Source organism: Diplotaxodon limnothrissa, linkage group LG3 (assembly GCF_057381915.1).
Source record: "Diplotaxodon limnothrissa isolate DT_005_m linkage group LG3, D_limnothrissa_male_GT1.1, whole genome shotgun sequence".
NCBI lineage: Eukaryota > Metazoa > Chordata > Actinopteri > Cichliformes > Cichlidae > Diplotaxodon > Diplotaxodon limnothrissa.
The window spans coordinates 15,968,074-15,989,756 of NC_140598.1; the positions used below are offsets into that span (position 1 = coordinate 15,968,074).

Genomic DNA, 21,683 nt, shown 5'->3' on the forward strand with positions numbered 1-21,683 from the left:
TGGCTTTATTATTCTCTGTTCAAAGACAATAAATGTGGAAAATGTCTCATGTAGTATCAGCGTCATTTAAAAATGACTGCAAACATTTAGAGAACATGTGCTGCTGTTTGTCCTTGTAACAGGGCGGCCCTTAGCAGCTGGAAACACAGTGAGACAGACCAAGGCAAGTGTAGTGGAACAAAGTATTTATTTGCTATATGGCTCTCCTTACAACAATTAACTTGTCGAGCTTCTTCACAGCACAAAAAATCCACCTCTAATGACAACTGGCAGCCTTAAATATGTTCAGCTGTCACAGACTTAACCATTATTCCACTCTCAGGTAAATTCTTAAATCCCAACCTTCCACCACAGTATACAATATATTAATTAGAATAAATAAATACATAAATACATTTCCACATTTACATATTAATAAATATTTCACACTTAATGTTACACCAAACCCAATATTATAAAAACCCAGAAACCCAAGCACAAAAAGATTCACCACACTCTCTTTACCAATGGTCTCTCCCGGAACCTTTAAATGGTGTCTGGACCCCAGGGGAAACATTTGCCCAAACACCTTGAAGAGGACACAGGCAAGAAAGGTGAGTAATCATTAACTTACAAACACTTATTTGCACCACTTTTATCCCTAGATTTCACACACACGTTTGCATTAGTTTTCCTTACTGGTAAACCTTAATCACAATCTCAATCACCATTCTTCTCTCCTGACAGACAACCACCACATTCCTTGATGAGGAGCAGCTGTGCAGGATCTGAAACAAGGCTACCAACTGATTTTAAAATTCCCAATAAATAGTCAATAAATATTTAAACTTCTTGTGTGCAAATCCATGCTTAAAGTGCAATGCTCATAAATTGCTTGATAAGGTGCTTTTAATAAAGTGAAAGGTGTGCTCTAAAGTGCTATACATATAATATAAATAAATACAGTCAAGTCTGTCCCGTATTCAGTAAGTGAAAATGAAATGAACAATAAAAGGTGAATCAAATGGACCATTACGGCAAGGCTGGGATGGTCAATTTGGTAAAGTAAATCCGTTGGGCATCTTTCTTTGCCTTTAGACAATAATTCTGATGGCAAAAGAGCCAAACGGGACAGGCACAAAAAAAAAAAAAAAAAAATACAGTAAGGGAGTCCTCTTCCTTACATTTCCTCCTCCCTCTCTTGAGCGCGAAGTGCTTCAGTCCTCTGTCATCCTAGATAAACAATCAGCAACCACATTTGACTTCCCTGGCCTATACTGGACCGTAAAGTCATAAAGCTGCAAAGACAAGTACCATCCTGCAATGCGGGCATTTGCATCCCTCATGCGGTTCAACCACTGGAGGGGACGATGATCAGTCTCCAGAGTGAAGTGACGTCCCAGAAGATAATACCTCAAGGCCTCAATAGCCCATTTCATGGCCAAGCACTCTTTCTCCACCGTCGAATACCTCGTCTTCCTGTCGAGTAGTTTCCGACTCAGAAACACCACAGGCCTTCTTTCACCATCCACCTCTTGCTGAAGGACAGCACCAAGGCCAACTCCTGAAGCATCAGTTTGCAAGATGAATGGCTTGTTGAAGTCTGGACTGTGTAGAACTGGATGTGTGCAAACTGCTTCCTTGAGGTCTCTGAATGCTTGCTCACAGTCTTCTGTCCAACGCACTTTGTTGGGGGCTGAGCCTTTTGTGAGGTCATTCAGTACAGTGGATCGCTCTGCAAAAGAAGGTATGAATTTCCGGTACCAGCCTACTAGACCCAGAAAACCTCTCACCTTCCTTTTTGTTGTCGGAACTGGGAAGGACTGAATTGCTTCAATCTTTCCAACCTGCGGCTTTATCTTCCCAGAGCCAACTACAAAGCCCAAGTACTCCACTTCTCTCTTGGCTATGGAGCACTTCTTGGGATTGATAGTCCAGCCATTCTGATGGAGTGTAGCACCTTCTGTAGGTGAATGACATGCTCTTCCCAGGACTGGCTGTTCACCACCACGTCATCCAGATATGCTGCAGAGAATGCTGACACATCTCTCAGTACATGGTCCATTAATCGTTGGAATGTCGCTGGTGCACCTTGAAGCCCAAATGGCATGACTTTAAATTGGTACATACCAAAAGGAGTTTTGAAGGCTGTCAGCTCTCTCGCTTCTGGTGCCAAAGCCACTTGCCAGTATCCTTTACACATTGCTCAAACTCTTATAGCCTCTGGTGCCTCCACCTTATCATAAAAGCCTAAACATTCACATCCTTTCTCTCACACGGCGCCTAAGCTACGACCTTGGCTCCCCGTTTATCTGCTCCTGCTGAGATGGGGCAGAAAACTCCAGTATGTTCTGTTCTCTTCTAATCAGACCAATAAGGCGATGACTTTCTGCAAACAGTATTTCTTATAACTCAGCAGTATAATGCATCATAAAACAATATCATTCATCCACAATAAATCAGCAGTCTAATGTAATGCAAATCAGTTTAACAAATGCAATAGTTATCATCTTCTTCTAATTCAGGAGAATGATGCAAACTAAAACTACATAATAATTCACAATCTTTAATTAGGGGTATAACATGGCATAAAATAATATTATAATCTAACAATTCCCCCTGATGAGCTCGTTAGAATAATGAGCTCACCAACACCCTATAATCCAGTGTCGCCGGGTTCATCTCTTCTCACTCCTGAGGCCCTTTGTCCCCCCGAGGGGCGAACCATATGTGAGATGACCTCTGTGTTTGCGCAGTTCAGATGCAAGAAAAACTATTATTCCAACAATAGCAGGTACAGATGACACTCCCCAGTTCTCCCACAGCTTTATTTTGGTGCTACCTTATACCCTTCCGACGTACTCAGACTAGAACCTCTGTCCAAGGAGCTTTTAGCCTTTATTTTATTGCTGCAGCTACCAGTGTCTTCCAGTTGGGTGATCCTCTGCTCTTCATTCTTCAACCTCAGGGGTTAGACAACCCTTCAGTCGTGGCACAGATCAGGGGATTATTCTGCCCCGATTTCAAACAACGATCTGTGTATCCTCCAGAAAAAGATCAGGAACGCGTCCCCCTTTTTGCCCAAGAGCCTCTCGAACTTCGTTGGTCTGGTGTTCCTGGATTTCCGCCAACCCCTTCATGGTTATTGCTGTGTTTATGGGATCCATCCTTTTGTGGTGACTAGCTGGAGCCCAAACGCCATGACACTTGGACCCAGTTGATGTCTCGGCAGTCACTGTGTCTGTCTCTGCTGCGGAGGATCCTCGCATATCTGTGACCTCGTCTGGTGTCTGTCCCTTTCTCTGTAAGAGACAGAAAACCAAAACACCTCTCTTCCTAACCCTAATAATCTAATGTTGTTATCTACTGACCTTCTAGTGATTCAGAATTGGTCTAAAACATTCAGAATGTCCCAGGGACTTATTCTAATCATATCCTATGTGTGTGTAAGCGTGTTTGCATTTAGCCCTCTGCACTCAAGGCATTTCCTACACTTTATCAGTCCGGACCATCACGCCGAACGAAGCTTATGACCTTCAAAAGGCCGAGTGCCAACTCATCATAAGCACATTTGCAAGGTGTGTCTGAAACTTATTGAAACCACTCTTTTTAACAAAAGATAAACAAATTAACAAATCTTCTAAACGCTATTCAGTTCATTTCAATGATTGATGCTTACACATGGAAATAATGATTTATGCTTCTCACTGATTCTCTACAAAAGACCGGAAACTTCTCGGGCCGCTATTAGCTTAAGCTTTACCATTCCTAAGTTATTAAAGACACAAATGAAGTTATAAAAATGTTCAAATAATCCTTGTTTGATGTTAAAACTCAACTCCCCCCCCCTTTTTTTGACACATTCCAATGTGTCAAATCAACGGAGCTAGAACATTCAAAGAAAAGGTTAGGCAGCTACAAGGTTTCCCAGATTGTTAAGTTGATCTGCGTATGATGCTCTGACTCAAGTATATAATCTTAAATGAATGTCATTTAATTAACTGCCACTATTTAAAACTTAGCTTAAAGACATAATTGAATAAAAATCACAAAGAATAACATGATATCAATGTTATGTAAGCGCGTGCGGCCCTCTATGCTCGAAGTCACTCCACACCATAGATCAGCCAAACATCGTGTTGACTGTAGCTTTTAACCCTTATTAACTTGAGCACAACTCTATAATGAGCAACAAACTGCAATATGTCTGAAAATGATCATGGTTACACCTGCAATAGAAGATCGTATGATTATCCTGACACCTGTAAATAGAAAATTAACCTGCGGTTATAACAATCACTGGAACACAAATGTTAGTACAATGTCAAAAACTTCAATAAATGTTTAATGCAATGCTAGTTATATGATTCTGATGCAATAATAAAGCTGATGCCAAAATAAGAGTAAAACACCCCCTTTTATCCCGTTTCACTTGACACATAAACGTTTATAAATGCCTCTTTTAAATCTTATTTCCCCCTGATCTCCCCTTACTGACCACAGCAGGGGAAACTCCGCTATGAGTCAACCATGAATGCAGCTCACCTGATTCATCACTGAGCTCCACCGTCACTGGCGTCTGACAGGGTGGCGCTGCATACTCTTCCTTTAATGTCACTATTTTCAACCTGTTGATTAGAGTGCTTAAACCTGAAGTCGACTACGTCCACAACAAGTCAATACAGCTGTAAATGTGGCCAATTATCAATCTATTACCAATCAATAACAACAGATAAATTTTATTTTATGCATGCTTTCAGTCAACCACTCACCCAGAGGATCTCCAATCCCAGAAAATTCCTTCTCCTCAGTCAATGAGTCTGTCCTCCTTCCATGGCCTGGTAACTGGTCCATCCAGAGCCATATGATCTCAAAATATACATACAACAAGCCAAACCACACCTTGGTCACACCAACCCTTTTCCGCCCTGAAGATGTTCAACGCCATCTTAGTCTGGACTGTCAAAGGTGACTTTAACGCTGGCTGTTCCGACAATCCATTTTATAACATTTCCTGGTCAGATTCGCCAATCTCTGCACCAGGGTTTTAAACGTTTTGCCATCTTCATTAGTTTTTATTTTTATTTAGCTTCGACTCCAGATTTTCAATTTTTACCAGTTGTAATCAGTTTTTACCAATCAGTCGCTAGTTTAGTCTAGTTTTTATTTTCTGAACATCCTTAATTTCAGTTTAGTTTTGATTAGTTTCAGTTATAGTTTTAGTTGTGTTTTGCAAAAATTAAGTGTAACCAAATCCCAGTTCCATCATATCAATCATGCTCTTCCGCTTATCCTTGGGTATTGAGACTATTAACTCTTGCAGCACCGGGTGTTCCTAATTTTGGTTCAAGTGAATTGATAAACTTTTTGAAGGCGATTGACTCACACAATTATTTAGATGTCCCAGTCCTGTTGTCTCGGGACGCATCACGCTGCCTTATCTGGGGTTAGCTGTTTTCTGGGGATGCTGGTTAAGTGGGGGAGCTCTTCAAGGAGGGGGGGGGGGGGGGGGGGGGGGGTGCTCCCCCTGATGAGCTCTTCAAGGTAAGCTAGGTTAACCTTCTTGTGTGAGCTTTTCAAGTGCACTTCAAGGTTTGTGGGATTTTTAGTTTTATAAATGTCCCTCATAACCCCCTGATGACCCAGTAATTCATTTTTGCGCACTGTAGTACACATTTAGTTTTTTTCTTGTAGCTCTCATACTCTACTTGTCACTCCTCTAAGTCCTGATGTTTCTTAGAGAGGACAACAGTACCTTTAAAATTATATCACAAATTATATCACAAGGAGAAGGAAGCTTTGGTGTTGTAACGAAATGTCGCGATACAAAAAACAACAAAACGGTTGCTATTAAAGTCAACAAGAGCGACCCTGAAATTCTGCTCCAGGCAAAACTGGAAATTTTCATCCTGGAGCAGCTACGACGCTTGGATCCAGACAGGTGCAACATTGTCGAATGGAACGGCTATTTCCTCGATGGAGAGCGCATTTGCTTGAATTTCGAACTTCTCGACCAAAGCCTGTCAGACTACATAGGGGACCGGAATAACCGGTCCCCTCTCTCTCATTGGGATTTCTCCCAATGAGAGAAATCAGGCCAATTTTGAATCAGCTCGCAAATGCTCTATTCCACCTGGGTTCTGTGGGAATAGTGCATGCTGACCTCAAACCTGTCAACATCATGGTTGTGAACCGCAGTGAGTCTCAAGTCAGAGTCAAACTTATAGACTTTGGCATCGCATGTAACACCTCTGCAGTGATTCCTGGTGACTGTGTGGGGACAATTGGTTATTGTGCACCTGAGATTATGCTTGGCACTCCATATGATGAAGCAATTGACATGTGGTCTCTGGGGCTGGTAGCTGTGGAGCTTGCTACAGGGGTGCCTCTCTATCCTGGGGAAGACGATTATGATGTTTTGAAATTCATAATTGAAACTCAGGGTCAGCTACCAGATCATCTTCTAGAGTCTGGCTTGTACACTGACAGCTATTTCATCGAGGATAACCACAACGAACAGCGCTGGACATTTAAGACCCCAGAACAATTTCAATACGAGACAGATTATCGATCCAAGGAAACTCGATCGATAAAACTTAAGCGTCTCGATGACCTCGAACAACTGCTGAAGGTTAGGCGAGGACTGGAAAATGGCCAAACATTATTTGTAAGGCTAATCAAAGAAATGTTGGCCTTGGATGCAAATCAGCGCATAACACCCTCGGAGGTTCTGAAGCATCCCTTTTTCGACCCTGGCCTCTCAAGGAGAACCCCCTGCACGGACATGAATAGTACAGGGGGACAACTCCTTGTGCTCTCTCAGCAGCCTTCAAGCTGGAAAAGTCATGGATCGCAAAAATTCAGCTGCAGTTTCCAAAACTCAGTTGAATTTCCTCAAAAAAGAGACATCAACACCTCAGCCAACCCATCTGCCTCTGAAGATGATCTTCAAATAACGAAAGGGACCATTTTAGGAGATCACCACGTGGTAGAGGCCTTCCTTGGAGAAGGAGGCTTTGGTTTGGTAACCAGATGTCGCGATACAAAAAACAACAAAACGGTTGCTATTAAAGTCAACAAGAGCGACCCTGAAATTCTGCTCCAGGCAAAACTGGAAATTTTCATCCTGGAGCAGCTACGACGCTTGGATCCAGACAGGTGCAACATTGTCGAATGGAACGGCTATTTCCTCGATGGAGAGCGCATTTGCTTGAATTTCGAACTCCTCGACCAAAGCCTGTGGGACTACATTGGGGACCGGAATAACCAAGGTCTCCCAATGAGAGAACTCAGGCCAATTTTGCATCAGCTCGCAAATGCTCTGTTCCACCTGGGTTCTGTGGGAATAGTGCATGCTGACCTCAAACCTGGAAACATCATGGTTGTGAACCGCAGTGAGTCTCCCGTCAAAGTCAAACTCATAGACTTTGGCCTCGCATGTCCTGCTTCTGCAGTGATTCCTGGTGACCGTGTGGGGACAATTGGTTATTGTGCACCTGAGGTTATGCTTGGCATTCCATACGACAAAGCAATCGACATGTGGTCTCTGGGGCTGGTAGCTGTGGAGCTTGCTACAGGGGTGCCTCTCTATCCTGGGGAAGACGATTATGACGTTTTGAAATTCATAATTGAAACCCAGGGTCAGCTACCAGATCATCTTCTAGAGTCTGGCTTGTACACTGACAGCTATTTCATCGAGGATACCCACAACGAACAGCGCTGGACATTTAAGACCCAAGAACAATTTCAATACGAGACAGATTATCGATCCAAGGAAACTCGATATATAAAACTTAAGCGTCTCGATGACCTCGAACAACTGCTGAAGGTTAGGCGAGGACCGGAAAATGGCCAAACATTATTTGTAAGGCTAATCAAAGAAATGTTGGCCTTGGATGCAAATCAGCGCATAACACCCTCGGAGGTTCTGAAGCATCCCTTTTTCGACCCTGGCCTCTCAAGGAGAACCCCCTGCACTGACATGAATAGTACAGGGGGACAAAACCTTGTGCTCTCTCAGCAGCAATCATCGTTTGGGTGGCCAGAATTCTAGGGGAGCTAGAAAATTCTTGTGGAAAAAAAGCCCAAAACAATAACATCAACAAAAACAACCAATGAATATGGTCTTAAACTTGGGCACAATTTGGCTTGAAATCCATCAACTAATCTCTCAATATTCAAAGCGGAACAGCAGACAACTTACCATCACATCAGTCCTTCAATCAGACCTACAACAAACGTCTTCCTTCTCTCACCCCAACCGGTCGCAGCAGATGGCCGCCCTGACCTGAGCCTGGTTCTGCCGGAGGTTTCTTCCTGTAAAAAGGGAGTTTTTCCTTCCCACTGTCGCCAAAGTGCTTGCTCATAGGGGGTCATATGATTGTTGGGTTCTCTGTATGTACTATTGTAGGGTCTACCTTACAATAATACATACAGCCTTGAAGTGAGTGGTGATGTGATTTGCTGCTGAATGAATTGGGAACTAATTGGAAATCTGGATATTAATTAAATAAACCTGCTTTGAGCATCAATTAATTGTTGTTTGAAATTCTTTATAAATATATAAATATAGTGCCACTCTTCTACTGTTTAAATTGCAACTGTTTAAAACTGACTAATTTATTCATACACTTGAGCATAAACACACGCACAGTAAATGGCCTGTATTTGTACAGCGCTTTACTTAGTCCCCAAGGACCCCAAAGAGCTTTACACTACATTCAGTCATTCACACATTCACACACTGGTGATGGCAGCTACATTGTAGCCACAGCTGCCCTGGGGCGCACTGACAGAGGCGAGGCTGCCGGACACTGGCGCCACCGGGCACTCTGACCACCACCAGTAGGCAACGGGTGAAGTGTCTTGCCCCGGGACACAACGACCGAGACTGTCGGAGGCGGGGCTCAATCTGGCAACCTTCCAATTACAGGATGAACTGCGAACTCTTGAGCCACGATTGCCCTATATACACATATACTTTACAGTACTAGTCAGTGCTTACATACTAGTTCTTTTCCCTACTTTTTCATGCTTACTGGTACAAATGCCTGTTACTAGAGTTAAATGCTATCAATGTATTCTCACAGTTATGGAACTGTACAAATGCATACAAAATAACGCTCACGTAAACATAACTGTGCACTAGTTTGCCCTTATTGCTGCAGTTTGTTTCAAGTTGTTCTCTCTCTCACACACACACACACACACACACACACACACACACACACACACACACACACACTATGTAACGTTTCAGCAAGAAAATACCGCCCCTCCCCCCCACAGTGACACCACCACCACTAGTCTGCACAGCTGACATGAGGCAGCATGGATCCATCCTTTCATGCTATTTATGCCAAATTCTGACCCGACCATCTGCATGTCAGAGCAGAAATCAAGACTCATCAGACCAGGCAACATTTATCCAATCTTCTCATGTCAAATTTTGAGAACTGTAGCTTCAATTTCCTGTTCTTAGCTGACCAAAACGCTCTTCTGCATTCTTTGGTTGCAACAAATGGTTGTATGAGCTACGGTTGCCTTCCTATCAGACATTTTTCTCTGACCGTTGACATCAATAAGGCAGTTTTTCCAAGAGAACTGCCTTTCACTGGATATTTTCTCATTTTTGTCACCGAAAAGGGTGTCTGTGTTACTTCTTGTCTTATATATATTGTCTCTGTTTTCCTCTGTCCTTTGTCAGTGTCTGTTCACCTACCCCTGTGTCTCCATATTCCCAGTGTTCAAGGTTTCCGAGTGTTTTCCCAGTTTAGGTTTTCATGGTTGGTTCTGTTTGCTACTCAGCCAGAATAAACAGCTCGCTCTTTTTAAAAGTAGGCTCCAGAATGGATGATGGCATGTTCGCATGTCTTTATGCAACACTGAGTGTGCTGAACTAAAGGTAGGCCTAGTTTCATTTTCATGGTCATTATTATCATGACAATGATTACGCCTTATTCTGATTATTTCTCCCTTTTGGAGATGTAACATTTACATGAGGGGTGTAGGAACATTTCCCCCTAAATATTTTTAGATAAATTTTTGTTGAAGTCACTGTTTTTGTCGTATTGATGATGCAGCTAGAATAAGTGCTTTTAAATAAAAGAATAACCATTCAAAGTGCTCAGTGGTGAAACTGTAACTCTTTCAGAGTTTGACAGCTGGACAAGTGATGCCGTATTTAAAGAAACATGAGATGAGTGCAGCATATTATCTGAACAGAGATCATTCAATGAGCAAGAATAAACACTGAAAGAGAAACACTTCACTGTTGATTATCATATGAAGTCTAATAAAAGCTGTTAATCTGTTAATATCCTGCTAATCTGCATACAGCAAATACAGAACATGCGACTTTAAAGCATCCAGCAAAGTGATAACTGTCCTCTGCCCACTAAGTAGTGACTCTACAAAAGATTATTTTCAATATCATCTTTATATTATATTTAGTTATTCTCCAGCGCAACAATGTAAGGAGCTCTGTGATTGGTTAGGAAAGGACAGACTGGCCACCTCGATTTTTCTTCACTGCACATTGATCCATAGCTTTGCTCTGTAAAGGCTAACAAAGTGCTTTTGCTTTACAAAGACATTCAGCGTCGGTATTCACTCTTTTAAAATGCCACTGAACACTGGAGTGAAATGGAGCCCTGATCCTCAGAGTTTTATTGTTGCTAACATTTCTTATAGATAGCACAGATAGTGCCCCACTGCAGTAATCACTCATGTCTAGATATTCCTGTTAAAAATGAGTTTTTCCTCCCCACTGTAACATGGCAAACATAGCAAACGGATAATCCAGCTGAAGCTTCAGACAGCCGTCAGACAGTGAAACACTGCCATCTGCTGGACGCGAATAACAAAGACGCTGCTTTGACGGGTGAGGGAGTTTCAACAAGTCTGCAACGACTCAAGCATCAAACTACAGAACTATTCTAGCGGACATGGTGCTCTAATGACTGCTTCATTAACGCAGCTCAGAAAGGATCAAACATATCAATAAATCATAAAACACAAAACGTCTCTTATTGCCCAGGGCTCAGGAAGTGAGTGTGTTCCTTATAGCCCAACACGTTCTCACTCCCAACTCGTCAAACGTGTGACGCATGGTCAGGCTCCCTCTGCTTCACTTATGGACCATATGGACCACCAGGTAAGACCATTTAAACGGACAGCATTTATAGAATGACTATTAAAAGTCAGCGAGTGTCAGTAATGTTAATGTGGTTATGTTAGTAATACACCGAGTGCTAATATAACAGCTTTAAGATGCATTTGTAGATGTTATTACGTGTTTTACCGTCTTTATGGTGCTAGCTTAAAGTTACGGTGTAAACGTTAGCTTATATTGGAGGAAAGCTGTTACTGTTTAAACGATGTTAGCACAGAAATATTAGCTTCTGTCATGACTGATGAAGTTACCAGTTAATAAAGTTTCCAGTAAAGTGTTTAATCGCAGCCACAGACTGACAGCAAATATCTCGATTAGCTTCAGTGCATCTGTAATAAATATGTGCAAGTTTCAGTGCTTCGTTTAAACTGTATGATACTTATACTGACCCAGGGTCAGTGTAAAATACAATCCTAGCTGTGTGAACAAAGCCTGGCTGCTTTAATCCTGCATGACAAACCTCAGGATGCAGGTTATTATTACTCTTTCCTGCTGGCACACCTGTCACACCTGAGAGTCAGCTAGAAACTCACAGTGACGTGGACATCATGCAAAGACTGCCAGACTCTGTAATACTGCAAATGATCAGTGACTCAGGTTATCACTAAACTTTAAACGGCACCTCTGTGTCTCTGTGTGCTGAACATCTAGGATTGAGTCAGGCTGCATTGACTGTGGGACTTTAATGTGTTAAAAGCAGGTTGAAGACGGCTCAGAAACATTTGAAGATTAAAATTTAGCATTATGGCTGCTGGTGGTTTGTAAAGCCTCTACTCAGCTGTATTTTTGTTACTAATTTATGTTTGTTGTTGTTTAACACAGATTTCAGAAGAGCAAATATGCTTAATAGTTTAACTAGATTTCATTTGTCAGTGTGGGACTGCTGAGTCACCTGAAGAACTCATTTCATTCATTCTCCACATGATGTTCATTTACAGAAATGTTTCACAGGAACTGATTTCTCCCAAAGGGTGAACTAGTGTGTTTCCATAGATTACCTCTGTATGAATGTACTTCTTAAATGAAGGCAAGTGTTTGTCCTTTTTTGTTCCTCAGGTACAGTACGTGATATCAAGGGCAGGCGGTCATCACTGGGGGTAGACAAGAAGCAGACGTACTTCCAAGAGGGAGCTGCAGTGAGGTCAGAGGTCAGAATCTGAAACAGCTCAGGTTTATATTTTAGAGGTTATAAAAAATCAAAATGTATTATTTAAAGAAACCTTTAAATAATAGTCATAATTATGATTATTATAAGAAATATCAAACATTTAAGTGGATTTTCTGTTACACATATCGTGTTAGCCCTGCAATAAACTGGCAGCCTGTCTTTGTCCTGTATCAGCTGGGATAGGCTTCATCCTCCTGCAACCCTGAATTGGATACATTGTATTCCAATTATGTAATCTGATCATTTACAAACTCAAGGTATCTAATCAAAATGTAAGTGATGCCACCCTTGACAGACAGGGAGATTTTATTCCTCAAAGACCATCATCCAGTCGAAGTACTAGTTGCCACGTGGTCAGTGTTCTCACAACCATTGATTTTATCTCACAACTTGTTTTCACCAAAGAATTTCAGTAAGTAAATATTCTTCAATCTCTTTTTCCCCCCAGTGTCTGCAGATCAGCATCAGTGTCCACGTGAAGAACCTAGTTATGTTGCCAGTGTCAACCCAACAAAAGGTACTTTACCTTCTTGTATATATTGTGATTCCTTTACTTTTATATTTGTTGTTATAGTTGAGTTAGGCAGGGCTTTTGTGCAGTCCTAAGAAACATACTGCCTAGAGTGTTTTTCACTTTGTGGAAGAGTTTCTTTATTTTTTTTCTGTTAGTGTGTGGAACTGAGGTGCTTCGTCAGGAGCTCCTTCAGTTGTTGGAGGATGGAGAAGAGGACGCAGCCATGACTTGTGAGACGTTGTCTGAGTCAGCTGCTACTCACTGGGCGATCAGAAACATGGTGTCCTTGCTAAAGTGGAAAGAGGCCAGGCCTTGTCTTATAGACAATATGTTAGCTACTCTGGATCCACAGTCACACCGTGTGTGTCAGTGTGGCAAACAAGTAGTTGTGAGGTGTCTGGACTGCCTGCCTCTTCCATTCCTTTGTGCTGACTGTGATATTGCAGTTCACACACGCTTTGTCCTGCACAGCAGAGAGGCAGTAACAGGAGGGTTTTTGCAGCCTTCATCAGAGTTTCACAATCCAATAGGTACGGTTTTTAAGTCTTATGCATTTATTGCTATGTACTATGAGTGTGTGCTGTTATTGTATATTTATTGTGTATCATTTAATTTCCAATTCTTTTTATATATATTGTGTGTTTTTAATGTTAGTTCGGCTGTTGCCTGTGCAAAGACCAGACTGTGTGTGACTGCCCAGCAGGTAACGTTGAGGTTTCACCCGGTGCAATTGTGGCTCTTGTAACCATAAATGGTAAGTTGCTCTTTTGTCACACAGTACATACACAATAGATGTGTTTGCAGGTTTTATTGCAAATTGTACATTGCTACATTGTTTTGAATTACCCTCGGCCCGCAGTATATGTGGGCACCTGTCAAAGGTCATTTGGATTTACCAGACCGCTTTGAAAACAACATGGGAAAAAATGAATGTCTTTGTTGAGCCATGACTGGATTTCTCCTTATCCTTCCTAAAGGCCGTTATAACCTTGCACTGCCAGTGGTGAGCTGCACCAGCTGTGGCCTAATGTGGTCCCCCTCAGTTAAGGACTTCCAGGGTGGTGGATATTGGCCTGGCACCTTAAATTTCTGCACCCTGTTTTCAATGGATGTCTTTCAGTCTTTCTATGACATTAAGAAGCTGCAGCAGGGATGTCACTTAAGGCCTTTGTCAAAGTGCTGGATGAACGAACAGCCCATTTTGGAAGGGTGAGTTTCTAAATTTGTCAAGTTTAAGGAAATTGTGCAAATCAATGTTTATGATGACTGTCCGTGAATATTCTGTTGTTTGTCCTCTACTTAAAAGACTGGCCGAATATCAGCTGATGCCTTCAGCAAAGGTTTCTTGGAGTGGAGTGCTGTAAAGTGTGAGGTGGACAGGATGTGCAAGGAGCCATGCTTTAGCTGCCCTGCCTGCACTCCAGACATGCTCGCCGTCTCAGTTGATGGAAACTGCAAGCTTTATCGCTTTCAGTCTAATGCAAGGTACGTTATGCATTGTGTACATAAATCAAATATGGATTTGTACAAAAATTGTATTTTGATGTTTCTTTTCAAACAACTGTCACCGTGTTCGTTCAGCACTTCAGAGCAGGGGAACTTTGAAGGTGTCTTCATTGAGAAAGATGAGGAAGTTGCTGAGTTTGTGAAATACATCCAGAGACACACAAATGATGTAAGATACACATATATATCAGTGCTGTCAGCGTTAATCTTGTTAAAATGACGTTAACGCCATAACCATATACTCATACGTGTGTGTGTGTGGATACATATTTGGATGGGTGGATATTTATTTTGTTTTTCTCTTGGTGTTGTCGTAATACTATTTACTTGACTTTATCTTAATGTGTACTTCATTTTGAGTAGCTCACACTTGGATGTGCGAGGTATACTGCAGCTTGTAGTCTTGGATACGTTTAAGACATTTTGTTATAAGGTTGAATGAATTCAGCAGTCATGTATTGTGACCTCCTTTCTATAGATCAAATGGGGAGGTGCGTTTCAGGATGGGGCCGGTTCTACAGTTGGAGAAGAGGTGGAGCAAGTAAACAGTTTCCTGTCTAGGGCGGCCATCACAACGAAGTACATGTCTAAAGCAGGTGTGTGTCTGTGTGTGAGAGTCCACTCAGTCTCCTGCTCATTCATTCTTATTTGTATACTAACTGAAATGCAGGGCGAACAGACATGCTGAGCCTCCTGGCTTTGGGCTGGAACAAAAGGAAAGTGGAACAACTGGGCCGCACTTTGAGCCAGAGATATCTAAAGGTCATTTTTTCAACACCCATTTTAATGTGTGTGGTAATGGGGGGGAAACACCAGTACTCTAAAAATGTCCATATGAATGACATTTATTAATGTATTCTTAGATCATAAGGATCCTTAGAGAACAAGTGGAGAGCCTGAATGCGAGCAGAAATGAGCTGGGTGTGGATGACGACACGCTGCAGCAATGGGCTGAAGGTGAGTCTCAATATAATGCACTCATGTATAACAACAGGACCCACCATGGCCTCATTAAAGAACTTAGAGTTAAGATCTTTCTGACAGTGTCAACAAACAATGAAAAATAAGCTTGTAAAAGCAGAATTGATGGCAGAGTTGTTGCGTTTGATCAAATTGGATTGGACCTGGGTTGAAGTGATGTCGTACTAGTTGGTTTTATAAAGCTGAACACCAACATACTTGTTATCTCATGATAATGCAGCACATGAAGGCTCCAGATGTCTTATAATGAATATCATCAAGTCAGTGATTACAGAGTCCACTGTAGTTTGGTGACTGTTACTCATCCTGTGTTCTGATTAATATTCCTCTCACTTAGAAACGGATCAAACTGATGGCAGCCTTGGAGCGTTGCAGGCACGAGTAGAGCAGCTTGTCGTCATCATCAGAGTGCGAACACAAAGTCTTTACAGACAAAATGGTGTCACAGTTTCTTTGAAACGGACCGTTTGATGCTCAGTTTGTACAGCTTGTACAGCTACTTTGTAAACAGAATAAAATCAGATCCAGGTTTGTTTAAGCTGGATGTGATTTGTTCTAGCAAACGAATTGATGAGTGTAGATTAAAATGTAAATATATGCATTATGTGAAGGTGTTCCTTTTTATGATTATTTACAGATAGCAACAAGAGGCGACACAGAATTCGCAAGGTCATCTTAGATGAGAAGAAACGCTTGGCGGCTGCTGTTGACGACTACAACAAGGAAACAAGCAACAAAGCAAATCGTATCCAGTGATGCCCTCATGCAGAGCGACGTTTGGCCCTGGCAGAGCACAAGTGAACGTAAGCTCTTGATTTCTAAATATCCTTTTTAAACAAACTCCCAGTATCTGAGCAGCAGTTGAATGTTTTGTTCTTGAATCATAATATGCTGCTATGTTTTCCCATCTGATGTTGTTAAACTGCAGCTGCTGCTGACCTCCGGACAAAGAGAAAGGTCTTTGAGAAGGTGATGGCTGTGAGGCGCCTGAGAGAGGAGGAGATGATCCTTTGCAGGGAGATGCAGCATCACTGGACAGTGTTGCGAATGCGATCTGTGGTGTTGGGGACAATCTCCTCAGACTGTAAGCACATCTTTTATTTATTTATACATTTGGTGATGAATTGATTGAAAATAATAGCAGATGCTAAAGTCTTACTGGATCTTTTACCTATATTTGGGTTGCTAGCTAACACTGCCTTCTCCCTTAAAAAAAGTTTATTACATGATCCTAACTCCTTGTGTTTATGAGGTGAGGTTTGTTTGTTTGTTTTACTTATATTTAATAGTTTTGTTGTTTTTACAGCCTCCCTTGTTGGCATGTCGGAGGATGCACAGAAAGGACTCCATAGCCTGGTTTAAAAACAAAGTGAACTGAAAGCTGAAACGCTCAAAGTAAAGGACGTGTACAAGAGAATCCTCAGCCACCAACCACTCCTGGAAATGGACTCGGAGGAGGAGGAGGACGTTCCAGACGATGAGAGTGATTTGAGCACTTCTGATGAAGACTGATTGTGTCATCATTGATGTTATGTTTGCTAGAATAAAAAGTTAATCACATCTGTTTAATGTGATTTTCATAATGTCTGTTTTAGAAATTGCTTATCAACAGACATTTTACATGTTGAGAAGAAAAATGTAATTCCCTTGGTGCAGTTGTTTACCCTGAATCATTCTTTCCCATCTAATTTAATGACTCGTGTACATGTTCAGATACAATAACATAATTGAATTCATGGGATGCTTTCTGGGCTGCTCAAATTACCACAAAATGTAAAAGCACCAGGCAGCACACTCACAAGGACATGTTTTGTTCAGTGTTTTGTTGAAGAAATCAACAAGTACAACTGAGATGTTTGCTGTAGTGGTGTGTTTGTTAAGAAGCATGCCAGCACACTGGTGAACTGACAGTCCCAGAATGCACCCGAGCCAGTGACTCGCCCCAGAACAAATGACATTAATTATCTAGAAAGACAACCGTGATCAAAGACTAAGTAAAAGAGTAGGAAACAAAAGATAAGGAAAGGTACTGTGGGGTAGGAAAGAAAGGCCAGAGCTGTGCAAAATGACCTCCAGCAGGCCACAAATATGCACGTCTGCTCAAACGGTCAGATACTGACTCCATGAGGGTGGTATGAGGGCTCGACGTCCACAGGTGGGGGTTGTGCTTACAGCCCAACACCGTGCAGGATGTTTGGCATTTGCCAGAGAACACCAAGCTTGGCAACTTTGCCACTGGCGGCCTGTGCTCTTCACAGATGAAAGCAGGTTCACACTAAGTACTTGTGACAGAGTCTGGAGACATATTGGAGAACCTTCTGCTGCCTGAAACATCCACCAGCATGATGGTTGGGCAGTGGGTGACTAATGGTGTGGGTGGCATTTCTTTGGGGGACTGCACAGCCCCCCGTGCGCTCGGCAGAGGTAGCCTGACTGCCATTAGGTGCTGAAATTAGATCCTCAGACCCCTTGTGAGACTATATGCTGGTGCGGGTGGCCCCGGGTTCCTCCTAATGCAAGACAGCGCTAGACCTCATGTGGCTGGAGTGTGTCAGCAGTTCCTGCAAGACGAAGGCATTGATGCTGTGGACTGGCCCGCCCATTCCCCAGATCTGAATCCATTTGAGGACATCTGGGACATCACGTCTCACTCCATCCACCAACTGCACCACAGACTGTCCAGGAGTTGGCAGATGCTTTAGTCCTGGAGTCTGGGAGGAGATCCATCAGGAGACCATCTGCCACTTCATCAGGAGCATGCCCAGGTGTTGTAGTGAGGTCATACAGGCATGTGGAGGCCACACAGACTACAGAGCCTCATTTTGACGTGTTTGAAGGACATTACATCAAACCAGATGAATGATTCTGTATTGCACTGATCAAGGAACCAACCCAATAGGAGCTAAAGGCATCCTCTTCACATTACTTAACATAGTGAGTTTATACTATGTTTAATGTGCATTTTCTTCATCAGTCTAGAACATAACATGTTAGCGCTCCCTGGTTCTTTTTGGAGACAGATCCTGAGACAGCAGGCAGCTTTGGAGAACTCATGCCAGCTGTGGTCATTAAGGAAAACTTTGATTTAATATTGATTTCATGACAACTATCCTCAGGCACATATTCCTGGATATATACAATGACACGAGTAGACACTAACCCCCAGCAGTCTGGTCCTATGACAGCATAACTAAGGGCTGACCTGAACCAGCCCCAACTATAAGCTCTATAAAGAAGTAAAGTCTTATGCCAACTCTTAAAAGTCTTGACCATGTCCACCTCCAAAACTCATAATGAACTTTGGAGGTGGACAGCTATCAAGCTCCTCACAGAGGAGCAGCTTGACAGCTAACAGCTCCCAATTTACTTTAGTCCAAATACATGAATTCAAATTGAGGTGATAACTATTTATCAACAGTATGAATGTCTGTTCCCGTCCAACAAAGTTGTTACTACATACCATGTTGAGCAAGGCTTCCACTTGACTTTAACTTCTTCTTTTTCCTGAAAAACATGATATAAACAAACAATTAATTCAGAAAGACATGCAGGTTGCATACAAAAAGGAGCCTACAAACATTTGTGTACTGTTGAATGGCTCAATATATTATACAGTTAGTTTACAAAAACATAAGAACCACTACAATGCTTGTACTGCCAGCATCGAGTGCATGTCAGCAAAGCAACACTGCTTACATTGTGGCTCACAAGCTCCACTCCTTTTCATCAAAACCAAAATTTTATCTACATTCTGTTTTTTACACTTTAAATCCCAGTTAGGTTAAATATTACCAGTAGCTTTTCAGATAAAACAGTAATAAAGTCCTAATGGTTTCATAAATCTTCATATTTTTTTTCATATAAGCATCGGGGACAAGGCTGTCTTGCAACTGTTGAGGTCACTAGTGTGCGCCCTATTTCTTCCAGGATCACTCTTCATTTGTAGGTTTTAGTGGACTCCTACTACTGTGAAGTGGTTTTCATGGGACAGGGGCTTGTATTCCAAGATCTGGGAGATTGTAGAAATGAGCTGTGATGCCCTTCTTGCCATCTTTCCAGAAATATCAGTGATCTGGAAGCTGTTAGGCTGACTTACAGCAGCAGCACTTTCTGCACCTGCAGAAACTCCAGGACACATTTACTAACAGTGTTTGTTGCTGTGTGTGCTGCAGCTGCAGCTTTGAATTTCTTTTGAGAGCTAATATTTTGGCTTTGGTGTCTTGTTATGAAATGTACAAGAGTAAGAGTGTTAGCATGTGTGTCAAAGCTACGTTTGACTGGGAAACTCAAAGCTCAATAACCTGTATCAACAACAATTCACTGCAGCCTGTGTAATATTTGATGCATCATAATTTATTCCAGTCTATCTTGCAAATACATGTTTGCGTTGCAATGTCATGCACAACACACACAACTATTAGAGCCTTAAGATCAAACCTGCGTCATTCTTTTGGTCCACTGCAGTGTAGCAGTCAAACAAGGAGAAGTGAAGTGGCCCCAAATGGCCAGGATAGAGATCAGAGGGTTAATGCGTAAAATGCATAAAAATATTATTGATTACAGGATAATACATTAATGTTAATATCAACAATAAGCTTTTTACTCTGAAGTTACAAGTATAAACAATGCTGTTGCATTTACACTTACATTTTTTACTATAAGTATGGAAACAAGTGAACAGCATTTTATAATAAGTTTAACTGGAATTCTGTACACTGAAAAACAAACAACAGATAAAAAACACAAACAAACAGCCAGTGCCTTCATCTGTCCATTAAATGTCAAACATCGCTTTGACCTGTAGTCTCTGCTCGTCAGCACATGCTTTTAAAAAGAGCTCCATGTCCTCTGCAAACTGAAAAACAAAGAGGAAGAAGTCCCTCTACACAAAAACACTGTGGATGACAGGCCAGGCAAACATCTATTGACCTGTTTGAATGCCTCCTCATCATGTGAGCCTTGAAGTTTTTTTGTAAGAAGACTAAGACCACAGTGAGGACGTTTCATTTTCATGGACTTTCCACAAGCCCCAGTTTCATTTAGCACAGAGGGTGGAGCACATGAATGTTCTACCCAAGATTCAGGAAATGGTTTAGATGCTGGAGACGAGACATGGAGAGGGAGACGAGGCTCCACGGAGAGTTCAGTGGGGAGCAGTCCTGAATGCTGACATGACAATAATTGCCTTGCCATATCCCCACGCTGTATGACTGTCATGTTACAGAAGGGCAGTGAAAGTGCACCGGCACATCATTTTGTCTGTAAGAGAGAAAAAAAGAAAAAACATGTAATTTAAATGTAGTTGTATAGAATGCAGTCAGTTTATCTAACAATCAGATTGTACATATTAACAAAAATATCCAAGCCGTCCTCAATAATGAAAGCAAAATGGTGTGGATCACAAGAGCTGTCAGGAAATGTGGTGAACAGGAAAAATATTTAATGAAAACACTTTTTTCTCTCGCTGATGAATGAACTGAACTGTACAATGTGAAAAATAACTTTTAAGTCAACAAAGACCTGCAGAGGTGCTGAAAAGAAGTGCATATTTATGACTTTAACTATGAGGTATATTTAATACCAACATACCTTTGAAAGGCAAAGCACTTTGAATGTGTCCATTTATATGCTGCTCAATCTTTGCCCTGACAGCAGGGCTGAGAGTGGGGCACAGAGGGCAGTGAAACAGCCAACACGTGGTGCATTCCTGCAACTCTGGCCTGGAGGCAGAACTCCAATTTGATATTTGCATCTAAAACAGAGAGAAAAACAGATAAACACCATATACACATTTAAGTTCAGGTTTTAGCAGAAATAACACGTTACAGTTAGCATGTAAGAGATTTGGGAGAAAATTCTTTACAAAAACATAATTTACAAGAAACTTTTATTTGTGACATACGTATCTATTGACATATGAAAGACAACTGAACAAAGGCTAACTAACATCTTGGCAATAAAACAGAATAAATAGAGAATATTAGTATTTATACATATATAAAACTCTCTGTGACGACCTTTACAATGTTTTTGCAGGTGGAATGAGAGATATGAATAAAGTGCAATATGCAGTAAATGGAACAATGTGCATTGATGTTACAGATCGTGAAAAGTAGTGAAGTGAATTTGTTCATAACAAGCAAAAATCAAATACGTTTGAAACTGACCACTAAATGCTAACCAGAGGTGTCAAAAGTGCACATTCTTACTAAAGTTTAGATGCCTCGGGGGTCTGACCGTTGTTGTAGCGCTAACAGGGGAGGAAGCCAGAGTCCCCTGAGAGGACCCACACAAACACGGGGAGAACATCCAACCTCCACAGAGACTCTCTCTGCACTAAAAGCACAAAATAAAAATCACAC

The 21,683-nt window shown here is 41.7% G+C and overlaps 1 protein-coding gene and 1 pseudogene across 1 annotated transcript; both read left to right on the top strand.

The window, feature by feature from the left end:
* The first annotated feature begins 4,198 nt into the window (after nt 1-4,198).
* LOC146634676 (uncharacterized) lies at nt 4,199-8,032 on the top strand (annotated as a pseudogene).
* Nucleotides 8,033-13,986: 5,954 nt separating this feature from the next.
* LOC146634677 (uncharacterized) lies at nt 13,987-15,792 on the top strand. Its single transcript, XM_085349934.1, has 7 exons — nt 13,987-14,043; nt 14,141-14,319; nt 14,416-14,509; nt 14,819-14,936; nt 15,011-15,102; nt 15,204-15,297; nt 15,659-15,792. The coding sequence occupies exons 1-7, from the start codon at nt 13,987-13,989 to the stop codon at nt 15,790-15,792; spliced, it is 768 nt and encodes a 255-aa protein (XP_085206060.1).
* The last annotated feature ends 5,891 nt before the right edge of the window (nt 15,793-21,683 follow it).

What these genes read in the sequence shown, in the direction of transcription:
- LOC146634677 (XM_085349934.1), top strand. Translation starts at nt 13,987, where the DNA reads ATGTCACTTAAGGCCTTTGTCAAAGTGCTGGATGAACGAACAGCCCAT. An exon ending in GAACAGCCCATTTTGGAAGG is followed by an intron (nt 14,044 to 14,140) that starts GTGAGTTTCTAA and finishes TCTACTTAAAAG; the next exon opens with ACTGGCCGAATATCAGCTGA. An exon ending in CGCTTTCAGTCTAATGCAAG is followed by an intron (nt 14,320 to 14,415) that starts GTACGTTATGCA and finishes GTGTTCGTTCAG; the next exon opens with CACTTCAGAGCAGGGGAACT.